This window comes from Dromaius novaehollandiae, chromosome 23 (assembly GCF_036370855.1).
Source record: "Dromaius novaehollandiae isolate bDroNov1 chromosome 23, bDroNov1.hap1, whole genome shotgun sequence".
Lineage (NCBI taxonomy): Eukaryota > Metazoa > Chordata > Aves > Casuariiformes > Dromaiidae > Dromaius > Dromaius novaehollandiae.
In genome coordinates, this window is record NC_088120.1 from 7546062 (window position 1) to 7560958 (window position 14897).

General features: G+C 71.8%; 1 protein-coding gene across 1 annotated transcript; it reads left to right on the forward strand.

The window, feature by feature from the left end:
- The first annotated feature begins 5878 nt into the window (after positions 1-5878).
- CRYBG2 (crystallin beta-gamma domain containing 2) lies at positions 5879-14897 on the forward strand. The gene is given in 20 exon segments (XM_064525023.1): positions 5879-8442; positions 8444-8743; positions 8834-8878; positions 8961-9079; positions 9463-9619; positions 9708-9847; positions 9927-10053; positions 10205-10240; positions 10325-10452; positions 10534-10660; positions 10939-11081; positions 11159-11285; positions 11394-11426; positions 11545-11657; positions 11785-11914; positions 12117-12256; positions 12368-12491; positions 13388-13546; positions 14071-14230; positions 14405-14897. Coding segments are annotated over 20 exon segments (3948 nt in total). The 5' UTR covers positions 5879-6891; the 3' UTR covers positions 14494-14897.

Here is a 14897-nt window from a genome sequence, read left to right on the forward strand (position 1 = left end):
ATTTGGGGAGGGGGAGGTCTGTCCCGTCCCCCCCACCCCCAATCGGGGCGAGGCCACCTGTCAAGGGGAAGAGATGAGCCCCCTCCCGGTGCCTGAGGGCCGTGGGACCCCCACCCCGAGGGGGGGGACGGGGCTTCCACCCCGCTTCTCCGCGCTCGCCCCTTCCCCTCGCGAGCGAAGCCACCTGCGACCCGCGGCCGGGCCCCGGGGACCCCCCTCGGGTCGGTCCCGGAGCCCCGCGCCGATCCCCCGGGGGCGGCCGGGCCCCGCGGCCCCTCGCCCGGGCCAGAACCGCGAGTGGGCGAGAAAACCTCGTGGGAACGCGGGGTGCTCGGGCGGCCCGAGCCGCGGCCCCCCCCGGGAGCGGGGCCGTGCGCCCCCCCGGGGCCCTGAGCCCCCCACCCCGGGGCCCCGCGCCCCCCCGCTCCGGCGCCCCCAACCCCTTCCCGCCCCCCGACGGGGCGCGGTGCTGCGGCGGGACCAGGCCCGGGGGCGGCGGGGCCCCCCGGGGCCGCGGCCGGGGCCCCCCCCGGGCCGGGCGGGGACAAAGGGCGAGTGACCAGCGCCTCCATTTCCGGTGGCCGGTGCGGAGCGGACAATGCCCCGCTCGCCATCCGGCCGGGCCCCGCGGCGGAGGCACAGCGCCGCCCGCCGCCGCCCCCCGCCCCGCCCGGCCCCGGCCCCGGCCCCTGCCCCCGGGCCCCCCCGCGACCGCGGCCGCTGCGTGGGGTGCCCCCACGCGGAGCTCACCCGGCACCGTCCCCCAGAGCAAGCGGGGACGAGCTGCAAAAGCTTCTCCCCGCCGCCCGCTCCCCGAGGAGAGCCGCCCCGGCGGTGCCCCACGCGGGACTCCCACCCGCGTGGACCCCCGCGAGGAGGAAAGGGGCGGCACACCCCGCTTGCCAGGCTGGGCACTCGGGGGGGCGGCGGGGCCACGCCGGGGGGGGGCTGCCCTGCCATGCCCTGCCCTGCCCGCCCCCCCCCCCCGGGCCCGTCCCGCGTGGGGCCCCGCGCGCGGCGTGGGGGCGCCGCCCGCCGCGGCCGCGGTGCCGCCGGCCCTGGCCATGGTGCTGAAGCGCCGCCGCTCCCTGTCCAGGGTTCTGGGGGCTCCCGCCCTTCCTCCTCCTCCTCCTCCTCCTCCCGCCGCCCCGCGCCGCCGTCGGGGCAAGGCCGGGCCCCCCCGGGCCCCCCCGGGGCTCTGCGCCGCCTCTTCCCCTCTTCGCAGGGCTTCGCGGCTTCGCCGCGCTCCGAGAAGCAGCGTTTGGGGCAAAAGCGGAGCAGCCGGGGTTTTATTTTTGTTTTGGTGTTTTTTCCTCCCCTCTATCGCCCGCCCGGGGGGGGGGGGGGGGCTGTGACCTCCCGCAGCGGACATGAGCCAGAGTCACTTTGGGGACAGGAGGAGCAGGAATGGCCTGTTATCAGCACTCCGCAGGGCTGATGATTCAGCGGAGCTCTTGGGTTGTCCCTCGGCTTTGTGCCAGCGCCGCGGGGACGGACGGGGCGGGGGGAGAAGCTCCGCCAACGAGGCTCCTTCCTCCCAGCCTCAGCCCTCAGCCCCACGCGGTGACGAAGCGGCATCCGCCGGGTCTCCGCCGGGCTCCTTCCGCGCACTCCGACACCGGTCACTTTCGGTCACTACCGAGCGGGGACCCGGGGGCGACTCGCTGTCGCAGCGGCCTCTCCTGAGCCTGCTCGGCAGGACCGGCCCGCCCGGCTGGGCTCCCTCCGCCCGGCCCCGGGGCACCGGCCCCGGCCCCAGGCTGCCGCCGGCCCCGGGGCACCGGCCCGGCCCGGGAGCGCCGCGAGCCGCGCTGCGTCTGGCCCCCTCTCCCGGCCACGCAGCGACAGGCCAGGCTCGGCTTGTTCTTCTGCTTGCTCGGGATAATTTGGAGGAAGGAAGGAAGGAAGAGAGGGGAGGGAGAAAAAAAAAAAAAAGGAGACTCTTCCGTGTCTTTTCCTTCCATCTCTCTGTTCCTGCTTCCTCCTTTTCACTCTCTCCTGCCGGACAATTCCAGTTGCAGCTCAAGAAGCCATCGGCGCAGCCTGCTCCTGCGCTTCGCTCCTGCATCACCCCTGGAAGAGGCGAAGCAAAAAGCCCACGAGCACGTCCAGAGCCCCCGGGGGTAGCAGGCACCTCCACCACCCCCGTGCCCTCGGGGCACGACAGCCCCGACAGCAACGTCCCGCACGTCCCGCACCTTCTGCCACCGGCGGAGGTGACACGCGAGCGCCAGCGGCTGCAGGAAGCCTGGCCAGGGACAGCCCCCACCGTGGACGGAGGGTGTCCCGGGGCAGGCAGGACATCCTGCAACGCAGGAGGTGGGCAGAGCTGCGGAGCGGCCAGCCGGCTCGCTTGGGAAGGATGTGGCAAGGAATCAGTCCTCGCTTTCTGTGAAACTAATCCTTCGGAAAATAATCCATCATTGTGCATCGACTTCCTCCCTCCAGCCGCTTCCCGTCCCGCAGCCGATCAATCGGAGAGCCCGGCAGCCCCACATGCCTCTTTCCTGCAATTCTATTTAAACGCGGCAGCAAGTTCCTCAGCGGCCCCCGATTTCTGCCCGTTCGCCGTGACCGGCTCTTTCTACACCGGCGCCGCAGCCCCGAGCGCGGCAGCTTCCACCGCACGACGGACCCTCGAGGTGCCGAGCCCTGCGCCGCAGCCCGCAGCGGAGCCGGCCCAGCGCCGCGCTGCATTGCCGTGTGTGGCGTGTTTGTTTTGGGGGCCTGTTGAATGGCGGCTGCGAAAGGGAAGGGGAGCCCTTCCTGTCCTTTCAGCGCCCGGCGCTGTGCTCTGCTCGGCTTCAAGGGAATAGCCGGCAAAGCGGCCGCTTTCACAAATAATGGCTTCATTAGATTGAAAGAAGTGGACAGTGACCTCTCCGAAATGGACTTTCTGACCCCTGCTGACCTCTCGCCCTCGCTCTGACAGCCTGTAAATCTTCCCCCGCGCGGCGAGGCCGAGGCGAGGAAAGCGAGCGCCCCATCGGAGCGCAGCCCGTCCGGCCCCGCCGCCTCCCGCGCCGGCCCGAGCGCGGGTGCCCCGGCGAGATCCGGAGATGGCCGGCTCCGCGCCCCGGGTGGGCACGAGGCAGCTCTCGGCGCGGTGCCTCCGCCCCGGCGCTCCCGCGGCTCCCTGCCCCGGCGGCTCCGAGCACCGCTCCGCGGGGCAGCCCCGGCCCCGTCTGCGGGTGGGGAAACTGAGGCACGCTGCGACCCGGGAGCGTAGCGCAAAGGGGCCGACGCGTGGGGCTGGGCGAGGAGGCAGACGGGCCGATCCCGCGCCGGGCTCCCCGCTCCGGCGCAGCTCTCCGTGCTCCCCGTCCCCGAGCCCGGCAGCCCCCCAGGCCGCGCTCCCCAGCAGCCAGCCCCGCGCCTCCCTCCGCCCCGAGCCGTGCAGCGACGCCGTGCAGCGACGCCGCTGACCTTTGGCTACGGAGCGATCAATAACGGAGGCCGCGGTGCCGCTCCTCCCCCCAGCCCTTCCCCCTGCTCCCCCGGTGCCGCCGCACCGCTCGGCGCCTCTAATGAGCCCCGGCCCTGATTGAGGAACTGTCAGGTCCCCCCGGCCGCGGGGAAGGGGGCCGGGGCCGCATCGACCCGCCGGAGACACAGGTGTGTTTGCGGGGCCGCTGCTGCCGGGATCCCCCTTCCCGGAGCCGCCCCGCACACCCCGCCCTGGCCCCCGTGCCGGGGACACGCGGCTCATCGCCGCCGTCGGCAGCGGCGCTCCCCGCTTTTCTGCCATTTCGCTGCGTTTTGGATAAGTTGGGAAGGTGAGAAATGCAGCCAGGAGCTGGCGGCAGCCCGGCAAGACGGGTCCTGCCCGCGTTCAGCGCCTCTCCTTCGTGTCCCCAGCGCCTCCCGACCGGAGCCCTCGGCTGGCAGCGGCCGGTCGATCGGCTGCCAGCGGGGATTGATCAGGATCGCGGCCCCATGCATATTCCTGCTCTCTGATAAAGGGAAATCGATAGCCGAAAGAGCTGTTCCTCCGAGGCCGGCCTCTCCGCAGGCAGCAGCCTCGGGCAGATCGAGGCTCGCAAGCCTCTCCTCGCCGCCTGCATCCCGCTGCCCCAACAGCAAACCCAGGCAGCAGGGGGGAAACAGCCATCGCCAGCGATCCAGCCTGATCCAGGGCTGAAAATCCCCTGGAAATACTGCCCAGGTGAGCGGGGGGGTTTGGGGAGGCAGCATGGGGCGTCCCGATGCCCGCGTGCCCCCGCAGAGACCCGGTGCGCTCGGTGCACCGCGGCGAAGCCCGGCCGGAGGTGCTGGCAGGTGCCCAGGCTCACTGCCCGCTGCCCGTGCCACCCCGGCCCCCGAGCGCCGGCCCACGTCACCCGCCGCCGGCCGCCTTGTTTGCTCTCCAGATAAGCGGGCGGGAGCTCGGCGGGGCCCTCGCCGGCCTCCCCGCGCCGGCCTCCCCGCCTCGACCTTCGCTCCGGCGGGTGACGGGGACGGGGGCCCCACGGGCTGCCGGCCCCCAGCACCCATGGGCGAGCGGGCTGAGCCGCCGGCGGCCGAGGGAGGTCTCCGGAGATGCCCGGAGCGGCTCTTCGCCGGTGGGAAGAAGGGCGGCAGCAGCAGCACCGAACGCGTCGCCGGGCCCCGCCGTGACCCCGCGCTTCCCTCGAGGCCGGGCAGAGAGGAGGCGGCGGCAGGAGGAGGCCGGCACGGACACGAGCTCCCCGACCCCAGCCGGACCCAGACGCCGCCGGGCAAGGTGCGGAGGGGACGCCTGGGCGCCTCGGTCCCCCGTTGTGTGCGCGGGGCACCTTGGGGGGGGGCAGGTGGATGCTCCGGTGGGGGGGCCACATCCAGCAGCTTTTCCTGGCCAGGGAGAATGGGAATAAACTCGCCAAATGGCCAGCGCTGGAGGCCGGATCCCAGCTGTGCCAGCAGCACCGGGGGCCGGGCGGTGCCGTGCAAGGAGGTGCTCCGGGCACCTCGGGCTGGAGACGGCCTCTGGGGGCCCAAGCGCACCCATGGGTGCCGGTGGCCGCGGAGACGTCCATGCCCTGGGGCCGTGGGTGGCCCGGGTGCTGCCGTGCCAGTGAGGGCTGGGAGTGGTGCCCTGCGGCAGCACTGGTGGGGCACCCATGGGTGCTGGGGAGAAGGCAGGGCAGGGTGCCGATACGGGGCGGGTGCCGGCTCCGGTGCCGCTCAGAGCCTTTCCGGGAAGAGGGCCCGCACCCGCGCCCCGGGCCAGGGTGAAACGGGAGGCTGAGCCTCTCTCGGTGGCCTGGGGCCACCGCGAGCCCCTTGCTGTCCCCCAGCCACCTTGGAGCCCCCCCAGAGCCCAGGGCTGCTCCGGAGGCTCCACGCAGGACGCCCGCGGTGCCAATGATGCCGGCGGTGATCACGGAGCCAGGGATGCCCGGGCCCCTCGCGGTGGCCACGGAGCTCGGGGCCGGGCCGCGGGAGGCTGCGGGAGACCCCGCCGCGGGGCCACCTCGGCGGGGGGGGGTACCAGGGTCTGCTACGAGGTGACACTGACCCTGAGCAAGGCGGGCGAGGATGAGAAGGGCAGGGGAGCGGCGGGGGGCCGCGGGGCCGGCGGGCGCTCCTCCCGGCCACGCCGAGCCCCAGGACACGCCGGAGCCGGCTCCCGGCGAACCAGCCCGACCGGCTCGCCGGCTGTCGGCGCCGGAGGAATGCCAAGCCTCCGCTCGGCGAGGGCTGGGTGCTCGGCGAGGGCTGGGTGCTCGGCGGGTGACGCTGCTGGTCCGCCCAGCCGCGGCGTGCCCGGAGTGGGGAGCAGCACCCGGCGCGGCGCACTCGGCACGGCACCCGTCCCGCCGCCCGGCCAGGACAGCGCGGCAGGACCCCCGGCCCGCAGGTAGGTGGGGGCCCCACGGCGGCGCGGTGCCAGGTCCGGCACCCCGGTTTTCCCCCCGGCCGCCGGTTCGAAGCCGGCGACTGCTGCGATGAGGCCACCTGCCCTGGGCCCCGCTGTCGCTGCCTGACGCTAAAAGGCGTTTTTGGCCTTTTAATCGGCTGCTCAAAGCCCTGAATAGGCGCGTGGAGATGCTGCTGAATGGCAGCTCGCTCCCTCGCCGCGGAAGGCAACAAATTAGCCGACCGGCTCGGCTTTGCCTGGACACGGGGTGATTAATTAGCCGGGCCGGGCGCCCCGTTGCGACAACAGCGCTCGGTGGCAGCACGGCGTGTCCCGGCAGGCCACCGGGGCGAAGCGGCTGCGCCGGGAGGCAACGGGCCGGGAGGTGCCACGCTCGCCCCCGGCCCTGTTCGGCTGGGAAAGGACCCGGCGGGCTGCACCGAGGCTGCGTGTTGAAGCCGGAGGGACCCTGGAGAACGGCCCGGAGACGGGCTGGGAATCCGGCGGGGAAAGCCCTTTGGGGGTGGCAGGCAGCAGCCGGCAGGGCCGTGTCGGGGGGCAGAGCGGCACTGTCGCAATTCGGGACGCGAGCTAATTGGAGCGGAAAATCCAGCTGCTCTGGCTGCGCGGGGCCGGGCTCTGCTGCCCTCCAGCCTCCCAGCTGCGAGCGGGAAGGTCCATCCCCTCCTGCCCCCATTCCCAGCTGGGAACCTCCGCGGGATGAGTCCCGGCCCCCTTCCCCGCCCGCTCTCGCCGCCTCGGTGACACCAGATAACTTAACCGGGAGATGCCGAGGCCAAGGTGCTTCGTCAGCTGCTTTCCGCAGCCCAAACCCAGCAATAAAACCGTTCTGGGGCAGCGCCGCCTCCGCGTGAGCCCCGGCAGCCTCGCTCGGGCGGCTCGGGGCAGGGCTCTGGCTCCTGCCCCACGTCCAACTCCCACGAGCTTGATTTCTCCTGCCCGCTCTCCGCAGCTCCGCCAGCCCCTGCACGGCATCGCTGCCGGAACCGCGCCGCGGTGCCGGGCCGGAGCAGCCTCCCCGCCGCGCCGCCATGGAGCCGCCTTTCCGCCGCGCCACGGCGGGACGCGTCGCCTCCAGCACGGAGCCGAGCACGCGGCAAGCGGCGCCCGGCACGTCCGAGGTCCGGCCCCGCTTCCAGAAGGTCTCGCTGGCGTCACGGCGGCTGGAGAGCGCGGCGGCGGCGCGGGGCCGGGACAGCAGCCCATCGCGCGTGGCCGTGCTGCTGCGGGCCTGGGAGCGGGAGCTCGTGGAGCAGGCGGCGACGGGGCCCGTGCCCCAGCGACGCTCCCCCTCCAGCAGCCTCCCCAAGGACTTCGCCCCGCACGGCCCTGTCTTCTCGCAGGTTTATTCCCCCGTTCAGAAGCCGAGGAGGCAGGATGAGAGGGGAAACGCTGCAGCCGGGAGCGCCTGTGCCGCTGGCTCGCCCGGGGCAGACGGCACCAACGCGGCACCCGCGGGGTCCCCCTGCGAAACCCCCGTGCACTGCGAGAGCTACGTGCACGGTGCCCTGAGCCCTCCCCGACCCACCGAGCCACCCGCAGCGGTGCCCCTCCACAGCCCCTCGCCCGCGGGGGCCCCCCACGATGGCACCGGGGTGGTCAGCACCGCTCCGGTCCCCAGCACCCCGCACGGGTCCGGCCCCGGCTCGCGCCCCGCCGTGCCCCGGGCCAGGCAGGTCACCGTGCTGCGGGCGGGCAGGGAAGCAGCCGGGTGCCAGCCGGGGCTCGCGGAGCGGAGGGAGGCACCCGACGGGACGCGCGAGGCTCCCGGCACCGCGGTGGCACCGGGGGGAAGCCCTGAGCGGCAGGGCAGCGACGTCCCCGACACCGCGGGCAGTGGCGAAAGCCCCCCGGCCACCTCGGCCGAGGGATCCCGGGGGGACAAATGCTCCACGCAAGCCGAAAGCACAAGTGGTGGCCGGAGAGATGGTGACACCGCGGAGGAGGGGAGCACGGAGGAGGGGGACGGCGCTGCTTCGCCTGCACCAGCGAGGACAGGGAGCTCCGTGGGAGCTGGTGGCACCCCTGAAAACCTCTCCGCAGAGGAGAGCAGCAGCCCAGAGCCATCACCTGAAGCCCAGGGGCCTCTGGAGGACCCAGAGGTTGAGCAGGAGGCTGGAGAGACGATCGAAGACCCCCAGGGACCAGCCCGAGAGCCGGCGAGCAGCACGGAGCCGCCCCCAGCCACCGGCCAGCTCGCGGAAAGCCCCCCGGCCGCGGCCGAGGAGGACCCGGAGCTGGTGGTGGACATGGAGCTCTTCGTGGACACGCTGCGCAACATGGAGCCCTCGGAGATGCGGAAGGGGCCCAAGGGGCCGCGCCAGCCGCGGCCGTCGGCGCTGGGCCGCCGCGCCGCCCTGCCGCCCATCCAGGAGGGCCGCGTGGCACCACGGGCCCAGGGCTCGCTGCCCGCTGCCCTGCGGGAGCTGCTGGAGCGCGCCGCCGCCGCGGCCCCCGAGGAGGTGCAGAACCCCTACCTGAGCCGGGACGAGGCACCGCCGGCTCCGGCAGCACCCCGGCGCGGCGTTCCCCGGGGGAGGCAGGGCCGAGGCGGGCGCGGAGGTGGAGGAGAGAGCCAAAATCGCCATCCCCAGGGCCTCCCTGGACCACAGCGTGCTCTTCCGAGGCAACGTCCTCCAAGGCGCCGCGCTGCTCCCCGGCTTCCCTGCGCACCGGGCGGCCGCGGCGGACGAGGCCAAGCCCTACTCGCGCCTGGACAACAGCGTGCTCTACAGCCGGCTGGTGGCCCCCGCCGCGGCCCCCACGGCCCGCCCGGACGCGGCCCAGGAGACGGCCTTGCTGGAAGCCCCAAGTCCCGGCCACGTCCCTCTCGTCACCGAAGAGCCGGCGCCAGGAAGCGCCCCGTGCCCCGCTGGCGCGCCGGTGAGTGAATCCCTCGGCCGTGGGGAGATGGCTGGCGCGGCCGGTGTCCCCGCGCGCTCCTCACACCGCTCCGCGCTCGGGTGTTTGCAGCAGGAGGACAAGGAGACCTTCAAGATCAACACGCGACCCGGCAAGGTACGGGGCCGGGGCCGGGGCCAGGGCTGCCAACCCCGCGGCAGCGCCGCGGTGCCACCTCTGCTGTGTCGCCCCTTCCCAGATCATCCTCTTCTCCGAGCCGGGCTTCGCCGGGCAGAGGCGGGAGATCTGGGGCGACGTCCCCGACGCCACGTCCTGGGAGCTCTCGCCCACCATCTCCATCCGCGTCGTCCGAGGCGGGTGAGCGCGCGGCGGCAGCGCGGGGAGCACCGAGGCAGCGAGACACCGCGGCAGGCTGCACCGCCCGGGGCTGGGGTTTGGGCGTCGTCGTCCCGCCGGTGCTAATTATTGCCGGTGCTAATTATCGTGGCTGTTAGGCAGCGTCCCGGCGGCAGGGCGTCCCCACCCGCGCTGCGCCGCCGGCAGCTCCTTATAGCTGGGTGTGGGGCCGCATCCTGCACCGCTCCCGCTGCCATTACCTGCGCCGGCTGCCTGGCCGCCCACCCCGGGTGCTGCTGTCCCCGTGCATGGACCCGTCCCGCCCCGCCGTCCCTTGGGAGAGGGTCTCGGCGAGGCGGCGGGTCCACGCGGGATCGTCTCCCTTTGCTCTCGCCCGCTCGCAGGTGGGTGATGTACGAGAAGCCGCGGTTCCACGGGCGCAAGTGCGTCCTGGCCGAGGGCGACGTGGAGATCGACAACCCCTGGACGGCCCTCGGGCAGGCTGGGCCGCGCGGCGGGAGCCGGCCCTTCCGCATCGGCTCCTTCAGGAGGGTGGTGCGGGTGAGCGCCGCGGCGGGCAGCGCGCGGGGTGCCGGCAATGGGTGCTCGCCGCCCCGGCCGCCCCTCACGCGCCCGTTCCCCGCGCCAGGATTACCGCGTCCCCGCCATCAGCCTGTTCGCGGAGGAGAACGGCGACGGCGCCAGGCTGACGTTCAGCGACTCGGCGGAGGACACCCGCGCGGGGGGCCAGGCCCTGGCCGCCGCCTCCATCATCGTCCACTCGGGCCTGTGAGCCGGGGCCGGGGCAGCGGGCTCGGGCCGCGCCTGGGGCTCGGGCGGTGGGAAGAGCCTCTCCTCCCTTCTCCAGGTGGCTGCTTTACTCCAAGCCCTTCTTCGACGACGACCCCTACGTTCTGGAGCCGGGCGGGTACCCCAACTTGACGGCGTGGGGAGCGAAGGACCCGGCCATCTGCTCCATGCACCCCATCCGGCTGGTGAGTGCCGCTTCCCGGCGGCAAGCAGAACGAAGCCAAAAAGATCTTTTCTTGAGCGAAAAATAGGGTTTGGGCTCCATCGGTGCCAGCTGGGCTGGGAGGAGCGCGGTCCCCTCCCGCGGTGGCCTCACCGGGGCTGTTCTCCTTGCAGGGCTGCCCCGTGGTGGAGCGAGCCGGGGAGCCGCAGGTGAGCGTGGCGGTGGCAGCGGCGGCGGGGTGGCACGTGCCCCGGTGGCACCGCCGGTCCTCACCCCCCGCCCCGTGTCCCCAGGCCGTCATCTACGAGGCCGCGGGCTTCCAGGGCCGCAGCTTCGCCGTGAGCCGGGACGTCTACGACCTGCGGCGCCTGCCGGGGCCGCCGCTGCCCACCGTGGGCTCCCTGCGCGTCCTGGGCGGCTGGTGAGCAGCTCGCGGCGGTGGCCCGCGGGGAGGGGACGGGTTCAGAGCGGCGCGGCCTCGTCACCGTGTCCGTGTGTCCAGCTGGGTCGGCTACGAGAAGGAAGGCTTTCGGGGCCACCAGTACCTGCTGGAGGAAGGGGAGTACCACGACTGGACGCAGTGGGGCGGCTACGACGAGGAGCTGGTGTCCCTGCGCCTCTTACGGACGGTGAGGGCAGGGCCGGCGGCGGCAGGGGGCTGCCGGGGGGCTGCCAGGGCTGGAGCTGGTGTGGGCAGGGCGAGCCGACCCCGTACGGTCCTGCCCTCGTCTCCCAAAGAGCCCTTCCTCTGCCTCAGGCACCTGGATGTGGCCCGAGATCCCCCAAACTCATCACACGCAATGAACCAGGTGCCTAGGGCTGGTCCCCCAGTCCCCGGTGTCCCCGCAGGAGCGAGCCCGGCCCCCGGGCAGGCTCAGGGCCTCAGGGGGGGTCCCCTCTCCCGCAGGACTTCTCCGCCCCGGCGCTGGTGCTCTTCGAAGCCATGGACTTCGAGGCGGGCGGCAGCGTGGAGCTGAGCGAGGCGCTCCCCGACACGCAGCTGGCCGGCTACGGCCCCGTCACCCGCTCCATCCACGTGCTGAGCGGCGTGTGAGTGCGGCGCTGGCGGGCCGCGGGGGCCGGGGGCCGCGGGAGGAGCTGAGCGCGCCCGCGGCTTTCCCCGGCAGGTGGGTGGCCTACGAGGGCCCCAACTTCTCGGGCGAGCAGTACGTCCTGGAGAAAGGCGTCTACCGCAGCTGCGAAGACTGGGGCGCCGCTGACTGCCACATCGCCTCGGCGCAGCCCGTCCTGCAGGTGAGAGCGGCGTCCCCCGGGGCGGCCGGGTCCCGGCGCCGTCGCGGCAAGGGCCCCGTGGCCGAGCCGGAGCGAGACGCCGACCAGCCGCGCTCTGCTTGCTTCCAGGTCGGGGAGCACGACCTGCACTTTGTCTCCAAGGTGAGACGGCGCGGTGCCGGCGGGAGGGCGAAGCTGCCGCTCGCTGCGGTGCCTGTTGCGGGGTGGCAGCGGTGGCTTTGCCCCCATCTCACGCAGCCCCTCTGCTCCCCTTCCCCAGATCCAGCTGTTCTCGGAGCCCGACTTCCTCGGGGACCACGTCTGCTTCGAGGACGACCAGAGCGCCCTGCCCGCCGCCTTCGTGCCGCGCTCCTGCAGAGTCCGCGGGGGCAGGTAGGACGCCCCGGGGAGACGCGGTGCAGGGATGGGCAGAGGTGGGTCCGGCAATCGCGGGGGGCTGCAGGCATCAGACCCCCGCCATGACGGCCGCGTCCCCCCCGGGAACGCTCCTCTCTGCCAGCTGGACCCTGTTCGACGGACAGGCGTTCGCGGGGGAGCAGCACGTGCTCTCCGAGGGCGAGTACCCCACGCTCAGCGCCATGGGCTGCCTCTCCTCCACGGTCATCCGCTCCTTGCAGAAGGTCCCGGTGGTGAGTACAGGCCCTCCCTTCCCTCCGCCAGCACCGCCGTCCGCCCCGGGGCCGCGACGCGGGAGAAACCCCGCAGCAGCCTCCGCCGCGGTACCCGGGCTCCCTCTGCCCCGCGCGGGCTCTCTGCCCCGGGAGCCCTTCTGCACCTGCAGCTCCTCCTGGCCTGTCCCTCACGCCTCCGCCTCTTCATCCCATCCCCCAGTTCTTCTCGGAGCCCTCCATCTTCCTGCACGGCCTGGAGTGCTTCGAAGGGAAGGAGATCGAGCTGAACAACGAGGTGCGGAGCCTCCAGGCCGAGGGGTTCAACAACCACGTGCTGTCGGTGCGCGTCAAGGGAGGGATGTGAGTGAGGCCGGGGCGCTGCCCGGCTCCCCGACCCCTCTCCACCCGCCGGCCCCGCAGCCGGCGGGCAGCGTCTCGCGGCGCCCCGGGGTGACGGCGCTCTGCCCTCAGCTGGGTGCTGTGCGAACACGGCGACTTCCGAGGCCGCCAGTGGCTGCTGGACTGCACCGAAATCACCAGCTGGATGACGTACAGCGGCCTCCAGCACGTGGGCTCCCTCTACCCCCTCCGCCAGGTGAGGGCCGCCGGCTCCCTGCCCGGCCACGGGACGCGGCGCTGCCCGTGCCGGCACCCGAGGGAGCAGGCGGCGACGATGACCCCGAAACAAGCCCAGGGCAGGCTGGTGCAGAGAGGATGGAGATGGGGTCTGTCCCCATCAGAGCTCTGCGGGAGGGGAGGGGAAGGGGAACCAAGCTGGTTGTTAGATGAGGCTGATGGGCAAGGAGGGGGCTGCCCAGGGCCCACGAGACAGGGAGTCCCCAAGAATAAATTCGGATGCTTTGGGGACACTCATGGAGAGCTCACAAGGATCTAGAGCACCAAAGCCTCAGCCTGACAGAGAGGCCCGAAGGCAGACACAGCCGCAGCTCTGGGTGACCCGGAGGAGGCAGGGCGGGCAGGGCCTTGGAAAGCAGCACGCCGCTGACAGCTCTGGCCCATGAAAGGTGCCACCAGCCCGTCATTAGCACCCCCCTAATCCCTGCGCCACGCTCCCGCCCTGGGAGCGGCTGCGTTTGTGGTGAAACCCTCCCTGTGGGCAGGCGGCTTGCAAAACGCGCCGGCATCCCGGCAGGGAAAGCCGCGACCGTGCCAGCTACAAAGGAGATGGGCCAGTCACGGCCATCGCCTCGGCACTGCTGGGGGACACAGGGGTGGAGCATCCCCTGGCCAGGGCTGCTGGGCCTGTCCCAGCGGGAGCCACGGAGTCCGGGTCCTCCCTTCCCAAAGCCACCAAGCTGGGAGAGGCCCTTCGTCAGGTGAACGGCACAGGACACACGCAGAGGCACTTCCCAGCGCTGCAGAGAGCAGCAAACTGATCTCCAGGGCTGTAACGCGAGGGAGACCTCGGGGCGCAGAGCCAGGGAGCAGAGCCCAAGCGAAAGAGCCAAGCAAAAACCTCTCTCCTTCCAGAGACGGATATATTTCCGGATCAGGAGCAGGGAGCTGGAGCGCTTCCTGTCCGTCCCCGATGACACCGAGGACATGAAAGCAGGGCGCGTGGTGCTCTCCAGCCCGAGCGACCAGAGCAGCTCTGTCTGGTACTACGAGGAGGGGCTGATCAAAAACCAGGTCAGGGCCTGCGTGTGACCGCCATCGACGCAGAGGGGTGCACGGGAGCCGGAGGGGACCAGGAGACACCCGGCAGGATCTGCTCCGCCTGTGTCAAACCTGCTCTGTGTCCTGCCTGGGTATTTCCCACCCTGGAGTGATCTTTCAGGGCTTACGGCACAGAGCTTCTCCTAGCATCTAACCTCAGGCTCCCTTTCTGCTGCACGAGCCCAGGGTTTCTTACCTGGTCTCCAAGGCGCAGGAAGATCAGTTGATTCTCTCTTCCTCAAGTCTCCCCTGGAGATCCAAATGTTCTGTCTCCTTGGAGGACTTTTATTGTCTGATCATGCCCTGACCACCTCTCACTGAGAGGTTTTCCTGCTTTTCCCACATTGCATCCCACCCCAAAACCAGCTGCATTTGACCATCAAGGAAACCTTCCAGGTCAAAAGCCTTTGAGACACGCTAGCACCCGTGGCAGGGAAGGCGTCAGATGAAGATGAGGGAGGGGAACGGGCCGAGCCGGTGGCTGCGTTTCATTCCAGGTTGCCCCCACCATGAGCCTGCAGGTCATCGGGCCTGCCGGGAAGGGCGCCAAGGCCGTGCTGTGGTCCCAGAACCGGATGCCGCGGCAGACCTGGAGCATCGATTCTTCGGGACGGATCCACAGCCAGATGTTTGAGGACATGATCTTGGATATAAAGGGTGAGGCCTCAACTGCAGCATGGGGGCTGCTTTTCCAGGGACACCCTGAAACGGGGGGTTTGGCTGCGAGATGGAGCACCGACCCCTTCCCCACCCTCGGGAGCAGGGGGAACAGAGACCGGTCTGCTCACAAGGTACTTTGAGCCTTCCTCAAACCCTCACCTCCCTCCGCAGGCGGCCGGTCGTACGACCGGGATCACGCCATCATTTGGGACACGGCTGAGGAAAGACCCACGCAGATCTGGGACATACAAGTGCTATGAGGGGCCACACGGAGCCCTGGCTCCGAGGAGTGCCGCGGGACAGGACGGGAACACCTCGCCAGCTCCTCCGCTCCAGGCCGGGCTGTCTCCTTCCCTGTGCGCGCTGCACCCCAAGTCCTCCTCTGCCCCGGCTGTTGGTATGAAGGATGCCCCAAAAAATCATCAATCTACTGTGCTGCCTCCACCACCGAGGGGAAACCAACCCCATCGCCCTCCTGGGGCACAGGGGAGCCAGAAGCCCCAGCAAGCAGCTTGCACAGGGCCCCACGACCACGCAGGGGACACGCGGCACAGGACTGCGCGCAGCACTGCACGGCAAGGCTCCTTCCCCACCCGGCTTCCCCCTCCAAACTGTATTTATGTGTGTGTGAAGATACAGCCCCGCTCACGCTGGGCCAGCTCTG